Here is a 22,140-nt window from a genome sequence, read left to right on the forward strand (position 1 = left end):
TACAAAAATGTATGATGGTATCGCTGAAGCTCTGTGAATGCCTGCCCACAAAATATCAATGTGACAGTTCAGTTGATAATACCCAGTATTTAGTAGATAATGAATCTGTAAATATTAACACATCCCTTGTTGAATGCCTCCACAAATAGACGAAATGAATGGGAAAAAATTACGTCATCAGTTGAACTACACGTAACCAAATTTCATTGAGCGATTGTTGTAGTGAAACTGAAGATAAAGAATGAGCCATGGAATTTGTTCTATGGAATGCATCTCCAAAAATCTGATTTTTATTATATATATATATATATATACAATATATATAGCTTATATATACAATATATATAGCTTACACAAAAATGTATATTCTATATATTAAATATTTTTTTATCATGGAAGCTAAAATGACGAGAAATCTTAATATTTACCAAATTAACGATTCATTTGCAATATTTTGTGAACTTGGTAAAATATGGTCAAGATAGATATTCCAAGTAATTTTGAATCTTAATAATTGAAACCCATATTAGTATGATATCAATTGACACTGAGCTGTTTACAAATTTGAATACTGTAAAATATTTGATTTTCGCTTGGAATATATTTTCACTATTTTCACTGAAGGAATGACTCAGTGAAAATAAAATCTAGTGAATATACCTTTTTGCTATATATTTTACATTCAACTTGTCAAAAATCAGTGAAAATAAATTTCATACAAAACACCCCAAAAGTCTTTTCAGCGAAAAATAATTCCAGTTAAAATAAAGTATTTTACAGTTAATCACATTTTTTTATTTACCTAAATTTATAACATGAAATTTATAGACGGGGAGTTCATAATAGAGCATACATATTGTTTTGTTCCTGAATGTAAGCCAATTTAGTAGCAGTACTTGACCATATCATGTAATAACTTTGTTCTTTTGGAAATTTTTTTACAGCATTACCCTATGTACTTAATAACTTATCAGCAAATTACTGTTTGGTCATTGATTCAAAATCAGGTAATGATTGTCAAGGTAATATGCTTTTTTTGGCATCACAAAAAAGATTTTTTTTTTTTAATTTGTATATATACCAGGCAGCAAATATCAGTATTAATAAAAATGATTATATTTATATTAACAATGTGTATAGATTTCGCAGATACAAGAAGTAATAAAAATACCTTTTATGTTATTACCAATACTTTACTTACTATACTTATTCCATTTGTGGTCATTGTTCATTGTGTTAAAGTGTTTTGTTTGTTCCTGTTATACAATCTTTTCCCTGTTCTTATGACTTTTATTTCTTGTCAGGCCCTATACCATGTATTTTCTAGGTCACCTGGTTCATATTCCAAGCCCTGAACCATGTATTCTTTGGATCACCTGGTTCATATTCCAGGCCCTGGACCATGTATTCTTTTGGATCACCTGGTTAATATTCCAGGCCCTGTACCATGTATTTATTGGTTCACCTGGTTCATGTTCCAGGCCCTGTACTATGTATTTATTGGATCACCTGGTTCATATTCCAGGCCCTGTACCATGTATTTATTGGTTCACCTGGTTCATATTCAAGGCCCTGTACCATGTATTTATTGGATCACCTGGTTCATATTCCAGGCCCTGTATCATGTATTCAAACCCCAGGTTACCTTTTCATTACAATTCACACAACAGACTAATATACAAGATTTATACAAAATTATTTATTCTATCTCAAGTACATACTTCTATAAATACAAAGAAATACTCTGTCTCTTAAAAAATGTTACACTAGTACAGCAAGCTTCGTTTGATAATTTCAAGATTAGATATAATGCATGAAAAGCTTTGTTATGTTTTGGCAATTGAAAATGCCTTTCAACTATACACTAAGCAAGTACGAAGCATAGGTATGACTCACGCTTGCTTTCTTTTTGACAAGCTGCTGACATGAAGCTTCAGTCATCATTCCACGTCATGTTTAATGTGGGTTCCAGGCGATGCATACAACACGTGTGAAATACATTGTTTACAGAGGGTTCGTCACCTGTCTACGTGCGAAAATTGAGTCCTAAGCGATGGTAACAATGCAGGCTAATAATGCAAAGGCTCATGGGTAGATGTTTATTTGTAAACAATGGTTCCTTAGCTTTAAATGGGTTTTCTAGTTTCCAAGTTATGACTGATGACGAGTGCAGCGTGTGTTTAAATATTAAAACAATGAATTATATGTTGTATACATCGCATGAGACCAAAACATACATGCTGCATCACAATGTTGTTAATTCTGGCAATGTTGTTAATTATGCAAAATAATAAATTAACATGCGCGAACATGCTTAAGTTTTTTGTTAGCTAGATTCATGTGGTGTATATTAATAATGTGAAATGTTATGCATGTCAATACATAGCTGTGGGTCTATATCTCTTCTTGTGTCAGTCTTTAGTCTTTGCTGATACAAATCATTTTTGTTTTGTGATATAAAGAAATGATGTACTTTTATTTGCGATGCCATTTGGCAATAAACATTTGTGTTATGCAAGTATATGTCAATAAAATTCTAAAATCTAAAAACAACAAATTTAAGGACACCAAATGTATCAGAAATGACTATATAAATACTATCACAAAAACTAAGGACCAAAAAAAGACACAAAAAAGCTAAAAACACAAAAAACTATGGACCCACAACTAGACATGACAAGGAAATTCATAGAATTATCCTGCCTTTGACTATTATTTTGAAACATTCTATCTTAAGTTTGAATACATGTATAAATACACCCTGTGGTGGATATGTCTGTTGAGATCTTGTGTGTCTATGTTGTAGTGCTTTGCCTTGTCAACTTATGGTTCATTGGAAAATTAGGCTGCAGAATCTCAAGATTTCGCACAATTTTTTTTTTTAAACTTTTAGACTTTCTTTACTTTAACCCCTTCTACGTCATTTTTCTGACCAAAATTTTTGTTGCAACATTTTGCACATTTAAAATTTCTTTCTTAAATTAAGACCAAATGGGCATTACATTATCCCATTGCATACCCACGTCTTAACCTTTTCAACATCACCCTCTTTTCATAGCAAATTTACAAAATAGTCCCGTTTATAGTCTGAACTTTCCTGCAGAAGAATGGGACAAAAATAGCCAAATTTTTGGAGGAAAGACTGAAAATTGACTCAAATTTTGTCTGTTGGCTCGAAAATTAGGGTTCATTTCCAAAAATATTTAAGAATGTAAGAAGAAAGTGCAAAGAAAAAATCTTTGTTATTTTTTGATACGTTCCACACCAGAAATTTCTAAAATGTACTCTAGAGAAAATGGCTCTAATTTCCTCTAAGGTTTACTGAGAGATGAAATGAATGCATAACATACGAATGCACTTGCAGAATTTTTACAAATATAAACAAAAAATGTAGATAAAAAAACGCACCCAGTGCAAGTATTTTAGCGCCCAAATCAACTGTCATCACCAATCACAAAATAAATTGTTACATATTGTTACAGATTTTTCTAAAATTTTGATCTGTAGCTAGACCTGTAGCTAATAAAAACTTATAACCATTTGGTCCAAACAATTGTAGAAAAGTACTGTTGAAATAGCTGCATGCAATTTTAGCGAATTTGACACTTGGCATGAATTAACAGAATCTTAATTTAATAGCTAAAGTGTCGACTATCTCATTGTGAGAATATACTTTCTGTTAAATTAGCTACATCTTGAATTAGCGAAATTACAGATTAGCTATATTAGCTAAAATAACATGCTAGCTAAAAGACATGTTTTACAGTAGTTAAAAATTAGCCAAAATGTTGAACGAAAATTTTAGAAGAAAATTACGGCTTCCAAAGGTTAATAAATCTTACACTGTCACAAAACCACATTTTATGTGTAATAAAAAATCTATGATGAATGAAATAATACCATCATATATATATATATATATATGAATATAAGAAAACACTAACAGTTTCTATCGATGTAAATCTATCATACAGAAGTGCTATATGAAACAAAGTTTATAATTAAATCTTCTTAAAATTATTTCAGTTATTGTGCTCGCAGCTTTCTATTAAAAAAAATGTATCTTTTAATAATACATATAATTGTTTTAAAAACTATTTCTGGAAATGAGTAGAAATTGCCTATAGATGAAAACACACATTAAACTCACACTTTGAGGGGAAACGATGTGCTAGAAGTATAATATTAAAGATGCCATACAAAATTTAAAATGACTTGTGAATAATGATACAGATATGGTTGTAAATTTATTAAAATAGGATGAGCAAAATTTTGTTCCAGATATAATCGAAAAAGAATTACCGTAAAATCTGTATTAGAAGCTGAAGCCACACCAATTCTTCCTGAATAATTGAAAACCAAAAATTCATCATTTCTCATATGTGTAGATGCTCTAATAGAAGCCCAGCCCCTCGTTGCATTGTACCATTTTAATAGAAGTCACAGCTTCTAATACAGATTTTACAGTACTGTCGTAAGGAACTCAATAATAAACATTTCACATTAACATTTGATGAAATATACTGTATTAAACTGACTTAGTGCCAACGTCCGATTACTTCTATATTGGGTCAAGTTGACCTAAGCACCCACTTCATTCTAAACGCCTGAAATCCTTCATGTCATGAAACTAATTCACTCGATATCATTTTGATAATTGTTTAACTTTTACAAACAATAAAAGTACTGTAAATTCGAACAACAAAACAATGTTTGTTTTTAGCAAATGCGATGTTTGTCGATTAATTTGATCATGAAAATAATCGACACAGTGCAAAGGTAAATACAGTAATATCATGCAGGGAAAAACAACACCTTCATATTTTCAGTTTGCTTACTAGTATATTCATTGTCTGAATTTGTTGGTGGGGGCAACGAAATGCACCGAAATTGTGGCGTTTTTGTGCGACAGTTCAAGATTTGCAGAAACCACTGGGTAGGTTCTATGTTCCATCTCTAATACAATCAGCAAATAATCTGAAAGTAAGTCACTTTTGTCCCAGAATTCACAGTTTATAAGGCATCTCTTGACAACAATCACAACATTTTTTGATGGGTGCTTACGCTTAGTACCCATCCCTTAAAAACCAAAACTTTTTGAGTTAATATCGCTGCGAGATAAGTCAGTCAAATACAGTGCATTTAATTTGGGGGGGGGGGGGGCATGGATTTAAAAAGGAAGTCAGCACTTCAATAGTTTTACATGTAGTTTGTATACAGTAGATCAGACTCTACTTTAAAATTATATTAATTTATACAGGCAGAGCTTAGCTTCTAAAATAATGTTTACATGAGACGAAGTTTCCAAATGTTTCTTTTCAGTTACTATGAGAATCCCCTCATATCAGCAGAACAGGTACTGTGGAATACTTTATTTTCGCTGGAATTAATTTTCGCTGAAAAGGCTTTTTGGGCGTTTTGCTTGGAATTTATTTTCACTGATTTTTGATGAGTTTAATGTGAAATATAGGAAAAAAAGTATATTCGCTGGATTTTATTTTCACGGAATCATCCCTTCAGCGAAAATAGCGAAAATAAATTCCAAGCGAAAATTAAGTATTCTACAGTATTCATTTTTATCTGTACTTCCTCCTCATTGGTTGATTGTACTTCCTCCTCATTGGTTGATTGTACTTCCTCCTCATTGGTTGATTGTACTTCCTCCTCATTGGTTGATTGAACTCCTGTTCATGGGCTTCTAATCAACCACATCTTTCATTATACTCTCGTCTGTGCATGTTGTTCTATCAAACATACCTCATCAAAATGCAATTTTAAAAATGTGATGGTGCTCTACTATTAAAAATAACACAATCTCAATGGGAAAAACAAAAAATGCTACTCCATAAACAGATTTTTTTTCGAAAAGTAAACTTTCTCACTAGCGTTCTAATCAAGTTTTGCCATCTCACTGGTATATATACCAATACTTTCCATGTCATATAGGACAAAATAGATTTGTTTAAGAGATGATGCCATAACACTCACAAAGTAATTCTGAATTGCCCTGACGATAGTTTGTGCTGCTGCTTGTTTTGGAAATCCACCCCTGAAAAATATCAAAGAGATGAATCATTTTAGATGTATTTCAAACTAAATATCCAGAACTTACTCTCCACTTCCAATAGATGGAACAGCCACTGATATATTTCAAACTAAATATCCGGAACTTACCGTCCACTTCCAATAGATGGAATAGCCACTGATGTTAAATTTTTTTCATCAGCTAAGGACAAGATATTCTTGACTGCTTTCTCAAGATTTGGAATGGAACTGGCATTACCCCATCCTGGGCTGTTTACGTGCACCACATACTTAGCCGGAAAGTTATGACCAGGACAAATTGCAGCTGGAAATAAAGAAAAAAAAAAGGTTTAGTTAATTTTGAAGTGGATTTGCCCTGCAGCCTTGTGGAGAATTTTATTTTATATTTACTGGTATGTTAGATATCTGTATCATTTCTCCCTGAAAACAGCATACAAAAAATACTGAAAATGCACTTCACGCCACACTTGATCAGCCTGAATACACAGAAAGGCAGGCATACCATATTTGTTCTATTAGAAGCACATCTCAAATAGAAGCGCATAGAAACCAAACATTGTGTTTGTTATACCGGTACTGTAAAAACAATAATTTTTCACTGGTTTTTAATTTCACGTTTTTCACAAATGAAAAAAAAATGCTGAATTAAATCCACCAGAACCTGTAAAATAACAATGGAACTGATTGTTTTTTTGTCAAGTGAACTGAAAAACCAATGAAATTGCTCAAAACATCAAAATAGTGCCAGTGAAAGTAAATTGCTTTACTGTATACCATATTTAATTTAAAATAGAAATTATTTTGACCATAGATCTGTAACTTACATAAGCACATACCATGGATATGGATACTATGAATGAGATATTATTGATCTCGTAAGTGAAATGTCTGGTCATCACGAGTATGTGGTAAGCATACCAGGGCCAGAAATTAATATTTCTAAAGCACACTGAGAATTCAGTGAAAATTAACCTAAAAAGGTCTGAACTAATTTGCATAAAAAGAAGATGAATTTGAATTAATGTTTGAAGGGGGACAAGTGGTACAGGATACAGGAAATAAAAAAAGCATTTTACATTTTAACAGGAAATGAATTGAAAGTTTCATTTACAGTAAAAAATAGGTTTTTACACTTTATGGAAAAAGCAAATTCCTAATTATTTATTTAAATTACATTATTATGAAAATAAAAACAATTGATCACAGTTTACGAAAATACCTGCTTGCCGACCCTCATGTTTGTGTACATTTACATCATTTTGTTGCAAGTTGTGGTTTTATGGTATTCAAAGTGTAAGATTAAGTGGATTAATTTTTTCTGGGGTAATTTTATATTTTTTTTTATTCTTTGATTGCACGATGATGTCACTTCCATTGTTAGTTATCTACTCAAGTAAATATGTTGCTCCTATCTAAAATGTAATATGCGACATCTCCATTCATTACAAGAAACACTTGCAGGACAACAGACATCGACAACAAAAGATGAACCCACCTGATTCACTAAATTTACATATATTGAATAAAGTAGCAAGAAAGCAATTGACATAAAGCTAATCAGCTGACTTCCTAATCTTTTCACCACCACTTCCCTCTTTTCATCACAAATTCACAAAATAGTCTGCATTTTCCTTCAGAAGATTTTTTGAGTGAAAATTGACTCAAATTTTGTCTGTTGGCTTCACAATTAGGGTGCATTTCTAGAAATATTGAAGAATATAAAAAGTGCAGAAAAGTTTGGGCGAGAAAGTCTGGTGGTGAAAAGGCTAAAAATAAATTTAATATCAGGTTTAAGATGAAGGCATTTTTAAAATCTCTCAATTCTTACCACCAGCTGTATCTAGAGCGCCGTGGTTCTTGTAGAGATCTTGAACTTCCTGTTGGAAATCTTTTCCTCCGACTTTCTCTAACTGTGAACCTTTAAAAAGATTAAAAACAAACATTATTATGTTAAAGCATACTAAAATATGACTTAAAAGATACTACCATATTTGTCTGAGGGTACTTGACTTCAGCTCAGAAAATCATGTGTTTTAGGGGGTCCTAATAGCCAAGTACTTCCTAAAACAAGTATGCAAAAGACAATTTTAGTTTACTACATGCCAGAGTGAGGGGAATATTACGTCTCTCTTGGGAAAATAAAATTAAGAAATTAGTTGTGTCATCATTGATTGAAATACTACAATGTAGAAACAAAAATGCCCACAAACTTTACACAAATTTTATTACAATACACAGAGGACAGTCAAACTTTTCTTCTTTATTGTCAAATGCGTTTGATCGAACACAAACTTTTGATACAAAACAATTTTGGCCAAGATTTGACTGATTTGACCTGCAACAACGTCATTTGACCTGATAGGTCAAGTCTGTTATTAACCAATCAGAATGCTGTGTTGTAACAATAATAATTAATCTCTGATAATTCCCAAAGGCATTGTGATAACACAAAACGGAAGTGAAATATAGATGTCAAAGTATGATATGTTGAAAATGATTTCCTGCAAAAAAAAACAGCATGATTTTTTATTTGCAATTTTTTGAAAAACTAAATATGGAATGAATAATTTTATTGCCTTTCACCATTGTAAACATGTCATTATCAATAGTGTAGTATGTACACGGTTAACATGGTTTGTACAATTACAACATTTTCAAAATGGTTGATATCCACACTGTATTATATAAAAACCAGTCACGTTGTATGACTAGACAGTCAAACTTTGAGCATTTTGGAAATGTACCCTTAGCTGAACATGACCCAGAAAACAGAATTAAATATCCAATTAAATTATATAGTCAGAATGCATTACAAGTCTCACATCATGTACAAGGGGGAAGGTTTCTTGACTGAAAGTTAGGTATATGCATGCTTGAACAAAACAACATGTGATTAAAGTTGAGTATTTTGGTCGAAAATATTACAGGTTTAGTGTAAATAGTAGTGTTCGGATATCTGACGTACTCCACAGAAAAACACCTCTTTTTAGGCCTCTCAATAGCAGAAATGATGTAACTGAGGATAAGGTGGTTATTTATTCTATCTGACAAAACACGCTTAGGGGTAAAATTCAAGCACCATTTTCAAGTTTGGGTACCCACTCACCGCAAACAACTCCCTCCAAATGTAAATTGAAATGGATTCCACTGCAGTGATAGAATATTTGACTGCTAGTTTTTGATCTTTTATGCAACATCACAACAATATATGCAGATTTTATAGTTAGCAGTGAATCTATCAGAGGATTATGGGTAATAACTTGAATTACTTACCCACTTCACCACCCATGTAGAAGGATGAGTTTGTGGGATGAACGATGGCATCAGCTACCAGCGTTGCAATATCACCTTGCACGACTGTCATCTAAAAATACAAAGCAATAGTGCCTTGATAAGTCAAAATAATGCTACTGTGCAATACGTTGGAATATAGACCCTGTATATAACCCCTTCATATACATACCTTTTTTATTAATTATACATTTTTTTATTAGTTTCTGTATAATTCAAATTATACGTGTATAAACTCATTTTATACAACTGGATACAGAGGTGCTAAATATAACAATTTTTATTCTTAATTAATTTAGGTGATTTTCGTTCAACTGCGTGATCTTGCGTATTCCATGAAAGATGTGGGTCGAACGTTGAAAAGCTGATCCTTGAAAAGGCAATATTGCGTTTAGATATTCTTACTTCATCAAAATTGACCATCATCAAATGTACATATAGTACATTAATCAAACATGGAAATACCCCCTAAAATACTTTTGCGTTTGTCAAATCCCACGCGATGTTTGACGCCACTACAATGCTATGTCCTTTGTTTGTCCTGTTTTTACGTTCTATATCATGCAGGATATCGCAGTGAACGAAAAATTCCCTCACTCTTTTATTGCTTACTTTTTGTCCTAAAAAAAGTTTTTTCTCTGATAAAATTGTCACACCACCAATTCCTTTTTTGCCGCCTGTATTCGCTGTAGCCGCAGTCTGAAAAAAAACACAAAGAATCATGTCCATAAACCAGATATCTACTACTGCATAGATCAAATGACAACCTGATATGAAATGTTTGTCATATACATGTATACCTTAGCAGCCAGGGTCGTATTCTACAGGTGGAGTCGAGAAGGTTACTACATTATTTGATGTAGTATTAATGGACTGAAAGGACGTGCCACGTCCTGTTCGATATGGGACTCATAGCGTTGTATACAACGCTTGTAAAATACATTGTTTATTTACATAAAATTCGAACATGCGCTGCGCGACAACCACCGCACTTTAAGCTAATGACTCGCTAATAATTTGGGAACTATATAAAAAAATGTTAGATAACTAAACGTACAAAACAATATTGGATTAGACTTTAGACTCGTCGTGTAGTGCATGATCGAATTTCATGTAAACATGCATTTCATATGCCACTATCGAACAGGACGCGGAGCTATGACCACTGCCCTTTAAATCATAATCATTACCTGTTTGCCTTTCCCTTTGCCTTTTCCTGCCTTCAAAACTTTTTTGGGGGGAAGTGCAGTAGCTTTTCCTTTACTAAGTCCAGGTTTTTTTGGGCTTAGTGCTACTACTGGTGTTTTCTTACTATGTAAGGCACCGACGTTAAGTTTTGGTTTCTTCAATGGTGGTGGAGTTGATGGTTCATAAAACATTTTGCTCTTAGCACCTCTTTTTTTCGCTAGTAATTCTGGGTGGATTTTAGGTATCACTCCACCAGCTGCTATTGTCACATGTCGAAGAAGCTGTGTATATAGTTAAAAAAAGTTACCGGTATAAAGCATGTAATAACAGTGAATTACAGTCCTACTCCATATCATTCAAGTAAAGCACTGCGGCCCTTGATGCAGTGTTGCAATTACAAGTGGTGACGAAAAGTGGCCCCAATGGAGTGTTAATTTTTGTAATCGTTAAAATAAATTTTCAGGCGATACAGTTGGTGACCCTAGACTCCAAAAATGTATGTGTAGTACAATTGCGCCATCTTAAAAATGGCTAATCCTGAAGCATACCCATATTTCATTCCAGATATCCTGATCATGAAATCTGCTTCAACAAATGAAATTGAAACAGTTTGAGAGACTAGCGATACTAAAAGTCAAAAATTTGTAATGGAACTCAATGTTTTTGTTCTTCTGTGTCTGATACAACACTGATATAAACAGTTACTTAGGTGCATCAAGATTGATCAAGACAAATATTATCGTCGGACTGATTATAGAATATAAATTTATTGACTCATTGAAACAGCCTTTGGCCCATAATGGACACTACAGTATTCATATCATTACACTACCTATATACATATACAATATTTATTCTATTAGAAGTGCATGCAAATACTGTGAAATACTTTATTTTAGCTGGAATTAATTTTCGCTGAAAAGACTTTTTGGGTGTTTTGTATGGAATTTATTTTCACTGATTTTTGGTGAGTTGAATGTAAAATATAGGGAAAAAAGTATATTCACTGGATTTTATTTTCACTGAATCATTCCTTCAGCAAAAATAGCGAAAATTAATTTCAAACGAAAATAAAGTATTTTACAGTAAACAGTTGCATGTGTTACATCAGTAATAATATGATTTATTTTGACCTAGACATGTCTGTCATTCACATTTGTGCTGTTAATAAAGGAAATATTGTGCATCATACCTGGTGCAGTTCTTCATCGTTAGCTACAGCCAGCAAGATATGACGTGGTGTCACCCTGCACTTTTTGTTATCTCTGGCTGCATTCCCTGCCAATTCTAATATTTCAGCTACAAAAAAAAAAAAAAATAAAAAAATAAGAGGTAATGTTTTTTTCAAAAATTTAAACCACTGTACCGAAAAAAAAATTACACACTAATTTGCATACATTTGCATGTTATTTGCATAATTATTCAAGACAGAAATTGTGATAATTAACCTACTCAGTTACACAATGCAGTAAATTATTGACTTACAAAATAGTTATTTCTTCACGAGTGTTTATACAACTACACAAAAGTTGTAAGTTTTCAGCTAATTAGCAATCTGATTCAAAAAGTGTACATTTTTTTCATCCCAAAAAATACCCAAATAACAATTATTATTATACATCCGTCACCGTGACGATATATAAGTTACAGTGTGCCATAATTTTGTGGTATTTTATGGGGTATTTTCATCCTACCATATTATGCAAGATCAGGAGAGTAAAGGGGATGGGAGAGGATCTCATAGCCACAGTTGTGGACTGGAGCGTTGTCCTGCAGGAGGAGGATACCTTTGCTGAAATTGATTGCCCTGCCTCTTGATTTTAATAGCTTCTCTTAATTTCATCAAAACTGAAGCGTAACAGGCTCCTGTAATTGTGGTACCCTTTGCCAGGAAATCTGTCATCACTACTCCGTCCTGGTCTCTGAAGACTGTGAGCATGACCTTGCCAGCGGAGGGCTGCACCCTTGCCTTCTTTGGAGGTCGTGAATCGCAGTGCTTCCACTGCATTGATTTGGCTTTGGTCTCTGGATCATAGTGATGTACCCAAGTTTCATCCTGTGTTACAGTAATCAATCTTTTGAAAAACTTTGACTCATCTTCTTGGCACATCTCCAAATTCATCCTCGAGCACAACAAAGGTGTGAGCAACATAGGAATCCATCTAGCAGACACCTTATGCATATGCAAATGGTCATGAATGATAGTTTCCACAGACCCTGTACTAATCTTGACCTCTTGGGCTATTTGGCGAACAGTAATGCGTCGATCTTTCAAAATGGCTGCCTTAACTTGACGGACAGATGCCTCATCAATGGCAGAAGAGGGACGACCAGGTCTGGAAGCTGTTTCCACAAGACTTTCGGCCATGTTTGAATTCACGATGCCAGCGTTTTACAAGGTCATATGATGGGGCATCTTCACCATAAGTTTCTTTCATTTCATCAAATCTCTCCTTTGGTGTGCGTACTTTCAAATACAAAAACCGGATCACTGCGCGCCACTCAACTGGCTCCATTTCACACCTGACTCACTTTAATCACCTCTAAATCAGACACCACAATTAGTTCAGAGCTGTTTTTGCAACATAACCCATGGAAATGTAAATCATTACAGATGCAAAATTTCATCTAGATCAGACAACTGGAAGTGGGTCAGGGGCATTATTTATTGAACGCCTCTCGTATTTTTGTTATATACTGTCAGCATCCTTTATTTTATGTTTTTTATATATTACCTCAAACCCTGCAAATAGAACTGTGCATGGAATCATGGGAAAAAACGGTGTGCATTGCCATGTGATAACTCTCATAAAGGAGATTAACAGTTCATACTTGTGTACCACTCTGGAAGGACAGTTGGAATCTACCAGGTGTGCTTGTGATTTACATAACAAAGAATGTTTATGATCTACTGATTTGCCTACGTGAAACAGCTGCTAGCAAGATCACATTCTGATTGGCTCATGTGGAAACCCAGGTGGTGTCACTGAATCTGGGCCATTTATGCCTATAAATTGGACAGACTGAGGACAGTTGGGATCCATCATTTGTACTGTGTATCCTGTGTGTAGCTACTGCGATATTGTGAGACAAGTGATACAGGCTACAACCATCATTCTGTGAGACTTATATGAACTGCTCAGCTATCTCCTACTTTCAGCGGCACCCTCCAGAATACCAGCATTCCTCTACAAGCAAAACTTCAGGATCTCTTCGTTGATGTGTTGCAGAAGTTGTTGACTGTCATCCATTTCTACATCCTGGAAATGTGAGTCATCACCAATGCACACTTCCCTAAGCAATCCCCTATTTTAGTGAATTTATTCATTGTATTTTCTGTGCTTTGTTTTTTGTAATTATTTTAAGAGGTACGTATTAAAGACAGGAGCTTTAACTTGATATTTTGGTGTATGTGTATTTCATTTCCAGTACTATTGTCTTGTCTACCCCATTCTAGCAGTAAAAGAACCCCCTGTCCAGTGTGAGTTCTGTGGATGCCCCTCTCAATAGTAATAAGCAGGCCTTACACTGTGACACATGCATGTTTGTGACTTGTCATATATTACAAGAATGATGAAGCCTAATGAAATAAAAACAGAACAGTGAGGTGAAAGTATTCAGTTTGAAAAAAATAATGTACAACATGGGGTAAAAGTACAATGTACTATGTTTTAAGAAGGGGGCAATGGGGAGGGTAGCTGGTACAGGTTACAGGAAATAAAAAAGGCATTTTACGTTTTTAGAGGAAATAAAATGAAAGTTCTATTCACAGTGAAAAATAGGTTTTTACACTTTACAGATAAAGCAAATTCCTAAATTAAATTATAAATTTTTATAATATATTTGATAATTCCTGTTCAAGATCGAAATTGGAAATTGCATATGATTTACGATGTATATCATTGGTTGATGAAATAGTGGGTTTTGACGAAAAATACGGTCCTAATTCTAAATTAATCATAGACATTCTGTTGTCATAGCGATATGCACTAACTTATATGCAAATGAGTAGCAGTCTACTTCAACCATCATGCATATATGCATTTCATTAAAAAAAAGGCATACTGGGTCAGGATTTTCTTGTGAATATGGGGCTCATATCACAAATCCACAATTTTGCAGACATCTGATCAAAGCATTCAACTTTGAAATACACATATACCAGCAATGAATGTTCAGGTAGAAACACGTGATAATGTGCAATCAATGCAGACTGATCATGAATTCTTCAAGTATTGACTAAGTATGCCTATTAGACACTGCTACCTGTACACTGCTACATATTGTTCCGAACAGCAACATAGCCAGCCAAGTTGCTGACTGGTTTGCTATTCATACCTGGAGATCTGGATCGTTATGCAATAGGTGATTTTCCGAACAATTGCGAGATCTCGCGAGATGCATGAAAGACGCGCGTTGAACGTCTGCTGCAAAAATCGAACGATTTGATTTTGAACTAGAATTTTTTTTATTTCGCAGCTTACATTGACCGGCCGATCTTCGACAGAGGAATATTGCTTCCGAATACCCTCACTTAATCGAAATTGCCTATCATCAAATGTGGACAGCACATTATTAAGCATGGAAATGTCCCCGAAATACTTGCACGTTTGTCGAATCTCACGTGATGTTTGACGCGACTACGACGCTATGACCTTTGTTTGTCCTGTTTTTACGTTCGATTTCACGCATAACGCGTGATTCTCGCAGTGTACGGAAAATGGTCTATTAGAACAAGTTGGGTCACAATAACCTTAACAGGGGATGTCAAACTAACAGTGGGGAACCCTGACACGGTGAATATAAATAAAATCACTTTCAATTTAATTTCATTTAATTATCCAAAAGTTATCCAAAAACATATTTGTACTGCCACAGTCTGAAATGTCAGGACACAGTCTCCACTGTGTCTTGTGCGTGCGTTAAAGCTCGTGAATGCGCTTTAGCTGAATGGCACACCCTCGTAAAAATGGTTTGAACTAACCAGTTCTAATCAGGTAACGATCTTGGGACACACACTGCGAAACAGTCAGCAACTTAGCTGGCAGTGTTGCTGTTTTGGTGTTCGGAACAATATGGCGGTGATATTAATTGCAGACACATATTTTTCTATGATTATTGTCACAATTGCTGAATAATGTGCATGTTTATTGCAGCATAGCGTTCAAATCGAACATGTGACGTCGTCAATGTGTTCGTCCCTGTCACTCACCGGGCACGTCGTCTGTTTCGTAAATTGAAGTAAATGCAAAGAATTACAACTACAAAATAGAACCTTGTAATTTTTTTGCTTGTTTATGTGCGGAAATAATGTATGAGCGGTACTTAGCTAGTTCATTGAAATATACTAGCATTGTTGTCGATTTTGTCATGAATCTCGCCCATCTATGTGTATGCATCTATATTTTTTATGCAACCTTTTGTGGTGAGCGTTGTTTCAGATGAATAGAGTATTAATAGCTAAGATACAAATCTAAGAAACAACAATATTCCAAAGCTGCATATTACTGGTTAGTAATTATTTGGGGGCAGTGTCGCATACGACTTATTTACCACTTCCGTGTCACTGAGAATGTTCTAGAACCGTACTGTGTCTGGGTGGAATATTCTAGTTTTTTTTTAGAGACTGGTTGAATAGGTAATAGAACACTGTAGGAGGCAATAGGAGGTAATGGAGCATTCTAGAAATTTGTAGTAAGTGCCAGACTCATTATGTATGCTGACGTAATGGTCAATTTATAGACAGTGTGGGTATATATAGGGGAGTTGTTCAGCACTGAGTTCAGATCGAAGATCTTGTTGAATTGTATTGGAGTTTAAGTATCTAGTCATTGGAGTAGTGGAGTTTTACCGCGTTATTGTACTTGATGTTTGCAGAGTATAATAATACCAGTACCAGTTGAAACCTCATTTGTTGGCTCCGTGTTCGTATGTTATCATCGCCGCCAGGGAAGTCTTTATGTTACTGTTGCCATTTTGGTATTTGAACCATCACACCTGTACTATACCAATTACGGTAATATTATGTTGCGTGTGACAGGCAGAAACGAGCAGATGTTGTAAGTATACCAGCAAGCAGACCAGATTGAAACTAAAAAAATTCAAAAATTATTATTTTATCATTTTGTATATTCACGGGACATGCACCTTCTGCATAAACTTAAAACTAATAAAGCATGTCTTGGTTTTATTTTGACAACTTGACAGTTTAAGTGAAAACAAAAGGTACACTGAAACTGTAATTCTGACTCTTCTGATTATATAACAAATATAATAACACAGATGGGAAAGAATTATCCATTATCCAAAATATTGTTACAGAAGGAAGCTTTTAGCAGATAAAATCACTTTTAGGTACAAACTCTCTGTGCGCTAAAGACATTCCCTTCATCTTTATAAATATTTACAAGTTTCCCAATTCAAATTGAAACTAGATGTTTTAATTGGCTTATTGAATAACATTGACACTTTTTCCAATGATGCCGTTAGAGCACTGTTTGATGTTTGAATTCAAACACTATTGAAATTTATGAATATTTATAAAGATAAAGAGAATGCCTTTGTTGCGCTGAGAGTAATATGTTATTCCAAACACAACTGTAGGCTGAATAATCAAGATACATGTACATAGGTTTAACATAAGATTATTCAAGATCAATGTCATCACAAACATGAAGTATCAAACTGTCAGCTGCTTTATTATTCAAGACATCACTGCTGGCCTTATGGCCTTATGCTAATTTCTTCCAGATTAACAATCTATCCCAGCATGCAACATGATTGCAATAATCATACAAATATGCTAAAATAGAGGGTTTCCTTCTCCTTAGTTCAAACAAACAAGTTGGTTACCCAGTATTTTCTCATATGCAAATTAAGAGAAAATGCATTCATTATTTTTTGTTAATTTGTGTCTAAAAATATTGACTTGTAAGTAATACGAGTCAAATGAAATATGATTGTTTGTAAATCATCGCGTGCCACGTGAAGCTCAGAAATAAGGCGCTCATGAATATTCAAAAGCAGCATGATGACGAACATGACCTAACGACAATCCCAAAGGTCAGCAACGTGAAACAAGAGTGTAGCCACAAAATTAGACAAAGACAGTCGAGCCTGGACGAAGCTACGTTTTCAGTCCCAAGTTCTGCTTCCAAATATGAACACCGTTGTGACTGACTATTTGCTTTTCTCTTTCGTAAGGGCACTCCCATGCGTTTCGACTAAACTAGTATGTTATGATTCGCCATTTTTAAATGCCTCTGAAGTCTGCATACAATAACGCATGGTATTCATGCTTTTGTGTATCCGACGGTTTTTTTGTACTATTACACTACTAACCTGTCAAATACTCGATCACTGCTGCAGTGTACACAGGCGCTCCAGAACCGATCCGAAAATGATGTGTGCTTCGCCTCAGGTACCGACCTAAACGACCAACAGGAAACAGCACGCCGGCCCTGGCTGATTTTGAAGTTGGCTTGCTACGTTTTTTACCTCCACGTGCAGACATCTTGTAGAACTGACGTATACTTAGGTATGACTAGGTTACCCTCTTGTCGACTGCTTAAAACGCTGAGTAATTAGGTGGGAGGGTACGTATACGCAGCACAACAACAAGCGAGGGACGCATTAGCTTAGGCTGTTATTTATGCATTTGCCACTCCTGTTTAAAACCTCTTTCTGAATATTAAATTTATTTCAAATTGAATACAACAATAATATATTAGAAAAATATAATGTGTAATATGCATCAAGATTTTGTTCTTATAATTTCGGTGGTTTTTACAAATGTGTAAAACACAATTAATGGGGATTACACCTCGAAGTCCGGAGGGAGGGAAACTATAAAATGTAATTTCGGTGGCAGAGTGACACGATGTTAACTGGGGTCAAGCTACTGATCTTCCAATAAGAAGCGCACCTTTGAGGCGACCACGCCCACCCGTGCAGCCAAGCTTGGAACCTGTTTCTACGTGTTCGAGCGTCTTTTATTGTGGCATATGACGTCACAGGTTTCCCTGACATTGATCACGTTTGTCAAAGTGAAAGTAGACTAGCAACACACAGTGACACATCCTATTCGAGGGGGTTTATTATTTAATTTATATTTTAAAAATAAATTGCATGGAAAAGGACTGTCGTACATTGGAACAGTTAGGGGTTAAACCACCCATTCGAAATGCAGGGTTGCTGGAGAAAATTATTATTTTTTTGAAAATATTATATATATATATATATATATATATATATATATATATTTACTTATAACCCCAAACATTTTTTTTTTCTCATTTTTTATACAACTTGAATCCTCCAGCCTACAATTGTTTTGAACTGGTATTGCATATTGATATTTCCCCAATAAAAGTTCATATATACAGAATACAGAACCCTGAAATGCCAAAAAAAGTTGACGTTATATCAGAGGTACAATATCAGACCGAGCACAGTTGTCGTTATGCTGTCTGATCCTGGTCATTGTGCTATACGCTCCCCAGTAGTTGTACCCTCGAAGACTGTTCAAATCTTCGACAGCATTTTGATTTGTAGTGGTTCATACATTAAAATTATGTTTTTGAGAGATTTTACTATATATTATTTCTAGATGGCAAACGACTAAAAAAACAAACACATTTGTTAGCCTTCCTGTTATTTTGACGTCGCGGGAGCTCTCTGTCACTAGAGGGCACACTCCACAGTAAAGCAGACGTTGAGATGCAATACCAAAGCGGGGTCAATAGACAAAATTTGAGGCAAACGACTGAATTCTTGTAGACAATGACAACATTATCTTTCCAATCTATTTTGCTCGATGATGGAGCTGTAGTTATTAATTAATGATTATGTAAGCGTGTTCAGAAATAATCTATGTGAATACGCAGCGAACAATTCGTAATCAAATAAGCCTTTTTCTGGCAATTTATCGATAATTTGTGATGAAATTATGTCTTCTTTCTTTTTTTTTCTTTAATTCGGAGTTTATTTGAAACAAATTAACAAGGGCGGCAGTTCCGTTGATACATTTTGAAAAACTGTTTTTGATAAATACTGAAATGAACCAAATCGTCATGATAGAATGGAAATTGGCACTGAATGAAATGGTGAACGTCGGTGTCACAGATAAACTTCCGAACACGACGTGACGCAATGATGTAATCATTACGTCACTGTACTAGGTGAGATTCAGACTGAAAATAGCATACTATGAAATATAATTAATGTGTTGCGTTAGTTTTTTTTTCACCTCAGTGTTTCTTGCAATAAAAACTACATGTATGTTATGTTGTTCATGTTTTACAATTATTACATATAAATTTACATATACCTTTCATGGAGACTGACTTCAGTCGACGAATTATTTGTTCTTGATTAATGGTGGTGTACATGCAATTATCGTATGTATTCGCGTGTGTACCACCATTACGTCACCAATTTTGAGAATTTCCAATTTTCGCTTTTTTTTAAAATTTTGTAAACCATAACTATTCATCAATAAACATACCTGTGATGCATGCCAGTCTGTGTTATAAATTATAAATTGTGTGACAAATTGACAAATAGTAGGGAGTTATGCCAACTGCGAATTCAGATAACTCTCTCACAATCTTCTACAATCACAGTGGCATTTTAGATTAGTTGCTTGGTTGGCAGACATACACCACCATTGCCTGGTACCGCGTGAATCCGCTTGGGCCATGTGGGAAGGGGGGGGGGGCTCTTGTGATAAATGGGTTCCAATACATGCTTGATTTTCATGTGAATACTTAAAAAAAATTATATACTGTCAACTCTTTACGTTGACATTAATTCACACGATACATGTGAAACACTGACAATGCAGCACCTCAGTAAGTAGAACGACCATACAAAATACGCCTTGTACATGGAATAGGTAGGGGTAACCCAATTCAAACCTTAGGAGGGTGATGGAGGATATTGATCAATTGCAAACTTTTTCACATTACTGAGGAAGAGATTTTTGGAGCATGTCTAAAAAAAAATCCATATAAGAGGGTTTGTTTTTTAACTATCTTTCCCTTGATTATTGTTTTCCAAAATCCTCCAGCTTCCCCAGATTTCAAATACTAGTAGGTTACCCCTTATCACGACAAATCATGTTAATTATGAACACACTAAACGAACAATTGAAATTGAATTTACTTTTAATCATTATTGTTATTAACAAAGAAATACAATAAACTACAAATGTTTGTATGATTTTATCAAGTGCGATTTTCGCTTCATCATATATTTAAATCGTAGGCAATTCATTGTCAGTGTCTTGCACGCTGACGAGGTCTTTTTGTGAGCCCCGTTTCGGAGAGACTGTTCGTATACACGGCATTCAGATGTGTACGATGTAATGGCCTCGTTTTCATTGAAGGCAACAATTTTTTCACTTTCAGCATTTCTTGCGTCTGCACATTGGCTCTGTCCAACCGTCATTGCATGTTTTGTCACGTCATTGTACGTTTCAATGCTACCTTGCTGGGTCTGATAGCTTGCCATTAATGTGTCCAAATATATATCGTATCTTTGTTTGGGTATGATTCCGTCGTTTTTACTGGTATGGGTCGTTGTTCTCCCTTCAATATCTCCGAATCAAAGGGATTACCGGGGGATTTCATAACACCACTCAACAAACCCTTTTCGCCACATTGACCTCCATCAATATCTGCATCGTCACTTTCTAGTAGTGGATGATAACTTGCAAATAATGTGTTCAAATAAAAGTCATATCTTTGTTTAGGCGTGAGTCCGTGTTTTATTACTGGACTGGGATTTTGTTCTACCTTCATTAGCTCGCAATCAAACGGATTACCGGGAGATTTTATAACTCCGTTAAATAATCTGCTCGCATCATTGACATCTTCAAATTTACGTGATATAATTGTACCATCAATATCTGCATCGTCGTTTTCTGGTAGTGGATGTAAACTTGCCAGCAACGTGTCCAAATAAATGTCATATCTTTGTTTAGGTGCGAGTCCGTATTTTATTACTGGACTGTAATTTTGTCGCCCCTTCAACAGCTCTGAATCAAAGGGATTACCAGGAGATTTCATAATGACTCCGTTCAAATAGTAGACATCCGTACTTCCTCTGCCATACATGACACTTTCCCCCACTTGTAAGAAACCCATCTCAATATACTGCTGCACCCTGGGAAAATGAGGAAGATATATATATATATTAATTTGTCACTCAAAAATAGTGTCATCAACTGCTCTCTGTTAAAATGGTAAAATTGCGGTAATGGCAATTCATAGGAATCGTATTTTCACCCTGATCTCGAAAGACATAAAAGTTGGTAATCAACGAACCGTGAAATGTGTCTTAAATATAACCACATAGACCAAATGTCACTGAAACGCCTCTCGAGATGGCGATGTATTTGACGTGATTTCGCCCAGGGCCTCGGATAAGTTGTCATCTTTACCGTAATTCCTGAGATTCGCTTGTTAAAACTGATTTAAGTAGATGGCGCCCTCTGGAGGCCTGGGCGCAACCAAGCGACCTTCTTTTTTCACTTGTGATTTAATGTGCAAGTGAATTAAAGTAAAACGTCAATATATGTTATGTATATGTTATGCTTACAGTTTCCACATTTCG

The 22,140-nt window shown here is 34.9% G+C and overlaps 1 protein-coding gene across 1 annotated transcript; it reads right to left on the reverse strand.

Annotated features, from left to right (window-relative positions):
* Positions 1-5,187: 5,187 nt before the first annotated feature.
* On the reverse strand, positions 5,188-18,177 carry LOC100369232 (core histone macro-H2A.1-like). The gene is made up of 8 exons (XM_002737222.4): positions 17,866-18,177; positions 11,717-11,823; positions 10,527-10,805; positions 9,949-10,035; positions 9,319-9,409; positions 7,874-7,963; positions 6,175-6,349; positions 5,188-6,049 (listed from the first exon to the last, which is right to left on the reverse strand). The coding sequence occupies exons 1-8, from the start codon at positions 18,035-18,037 to the stop codon at positions 5,890-5,892; spliced, it is 1,161 nt and encodes a 386-aa protein (XP_002737268.1). The 5' UTR covers positions 18,038-18,177; the 3' UTR covers positions 5,188-5,889.
* Positions 18,178-22,140: the final 3,963 nt, after the last annotated feature.

The sequence above is a fragment of the Saccoglossus kowalevskii genome, chromosome 19 (genome assembly GCF_978046115.1).
Source record: "Saccoglossus kowalevskii chromosome 19, keSacKowa6.1, whole genome shotgun sequence".
NCBI lineage: Eukaryota > Metazoa > Hemichordata > Enteropneusta > Harrimaniidae > Saccoglossus > Saccoglossus kowalevskii.

Bases quoted from the DNA above. Each gene is read 5' to 3' on its own strand.
- LOC100369232 (XM_002737222.4), bottom strand. From the start codon at position 18,037: ATGTCTGCACGTGGAGGTAAAAAACGTAGCAAGCCAACTTCAAAATCA. The intron at 10,806-11,716 runs GTATGATGCACA...CTATATACACAG, and splicing joins ACGATGAAGAACTGCACCAG to CTTCTTCGACATGTGACAAT. The intron at 7,964-9,318 runs GTAAGTAATTCA...ATCTTTTTAAAG, and splicing joins CTACATGGGTGGTGAAGTGG to GTTCACAGTTAGAGAAAGTC.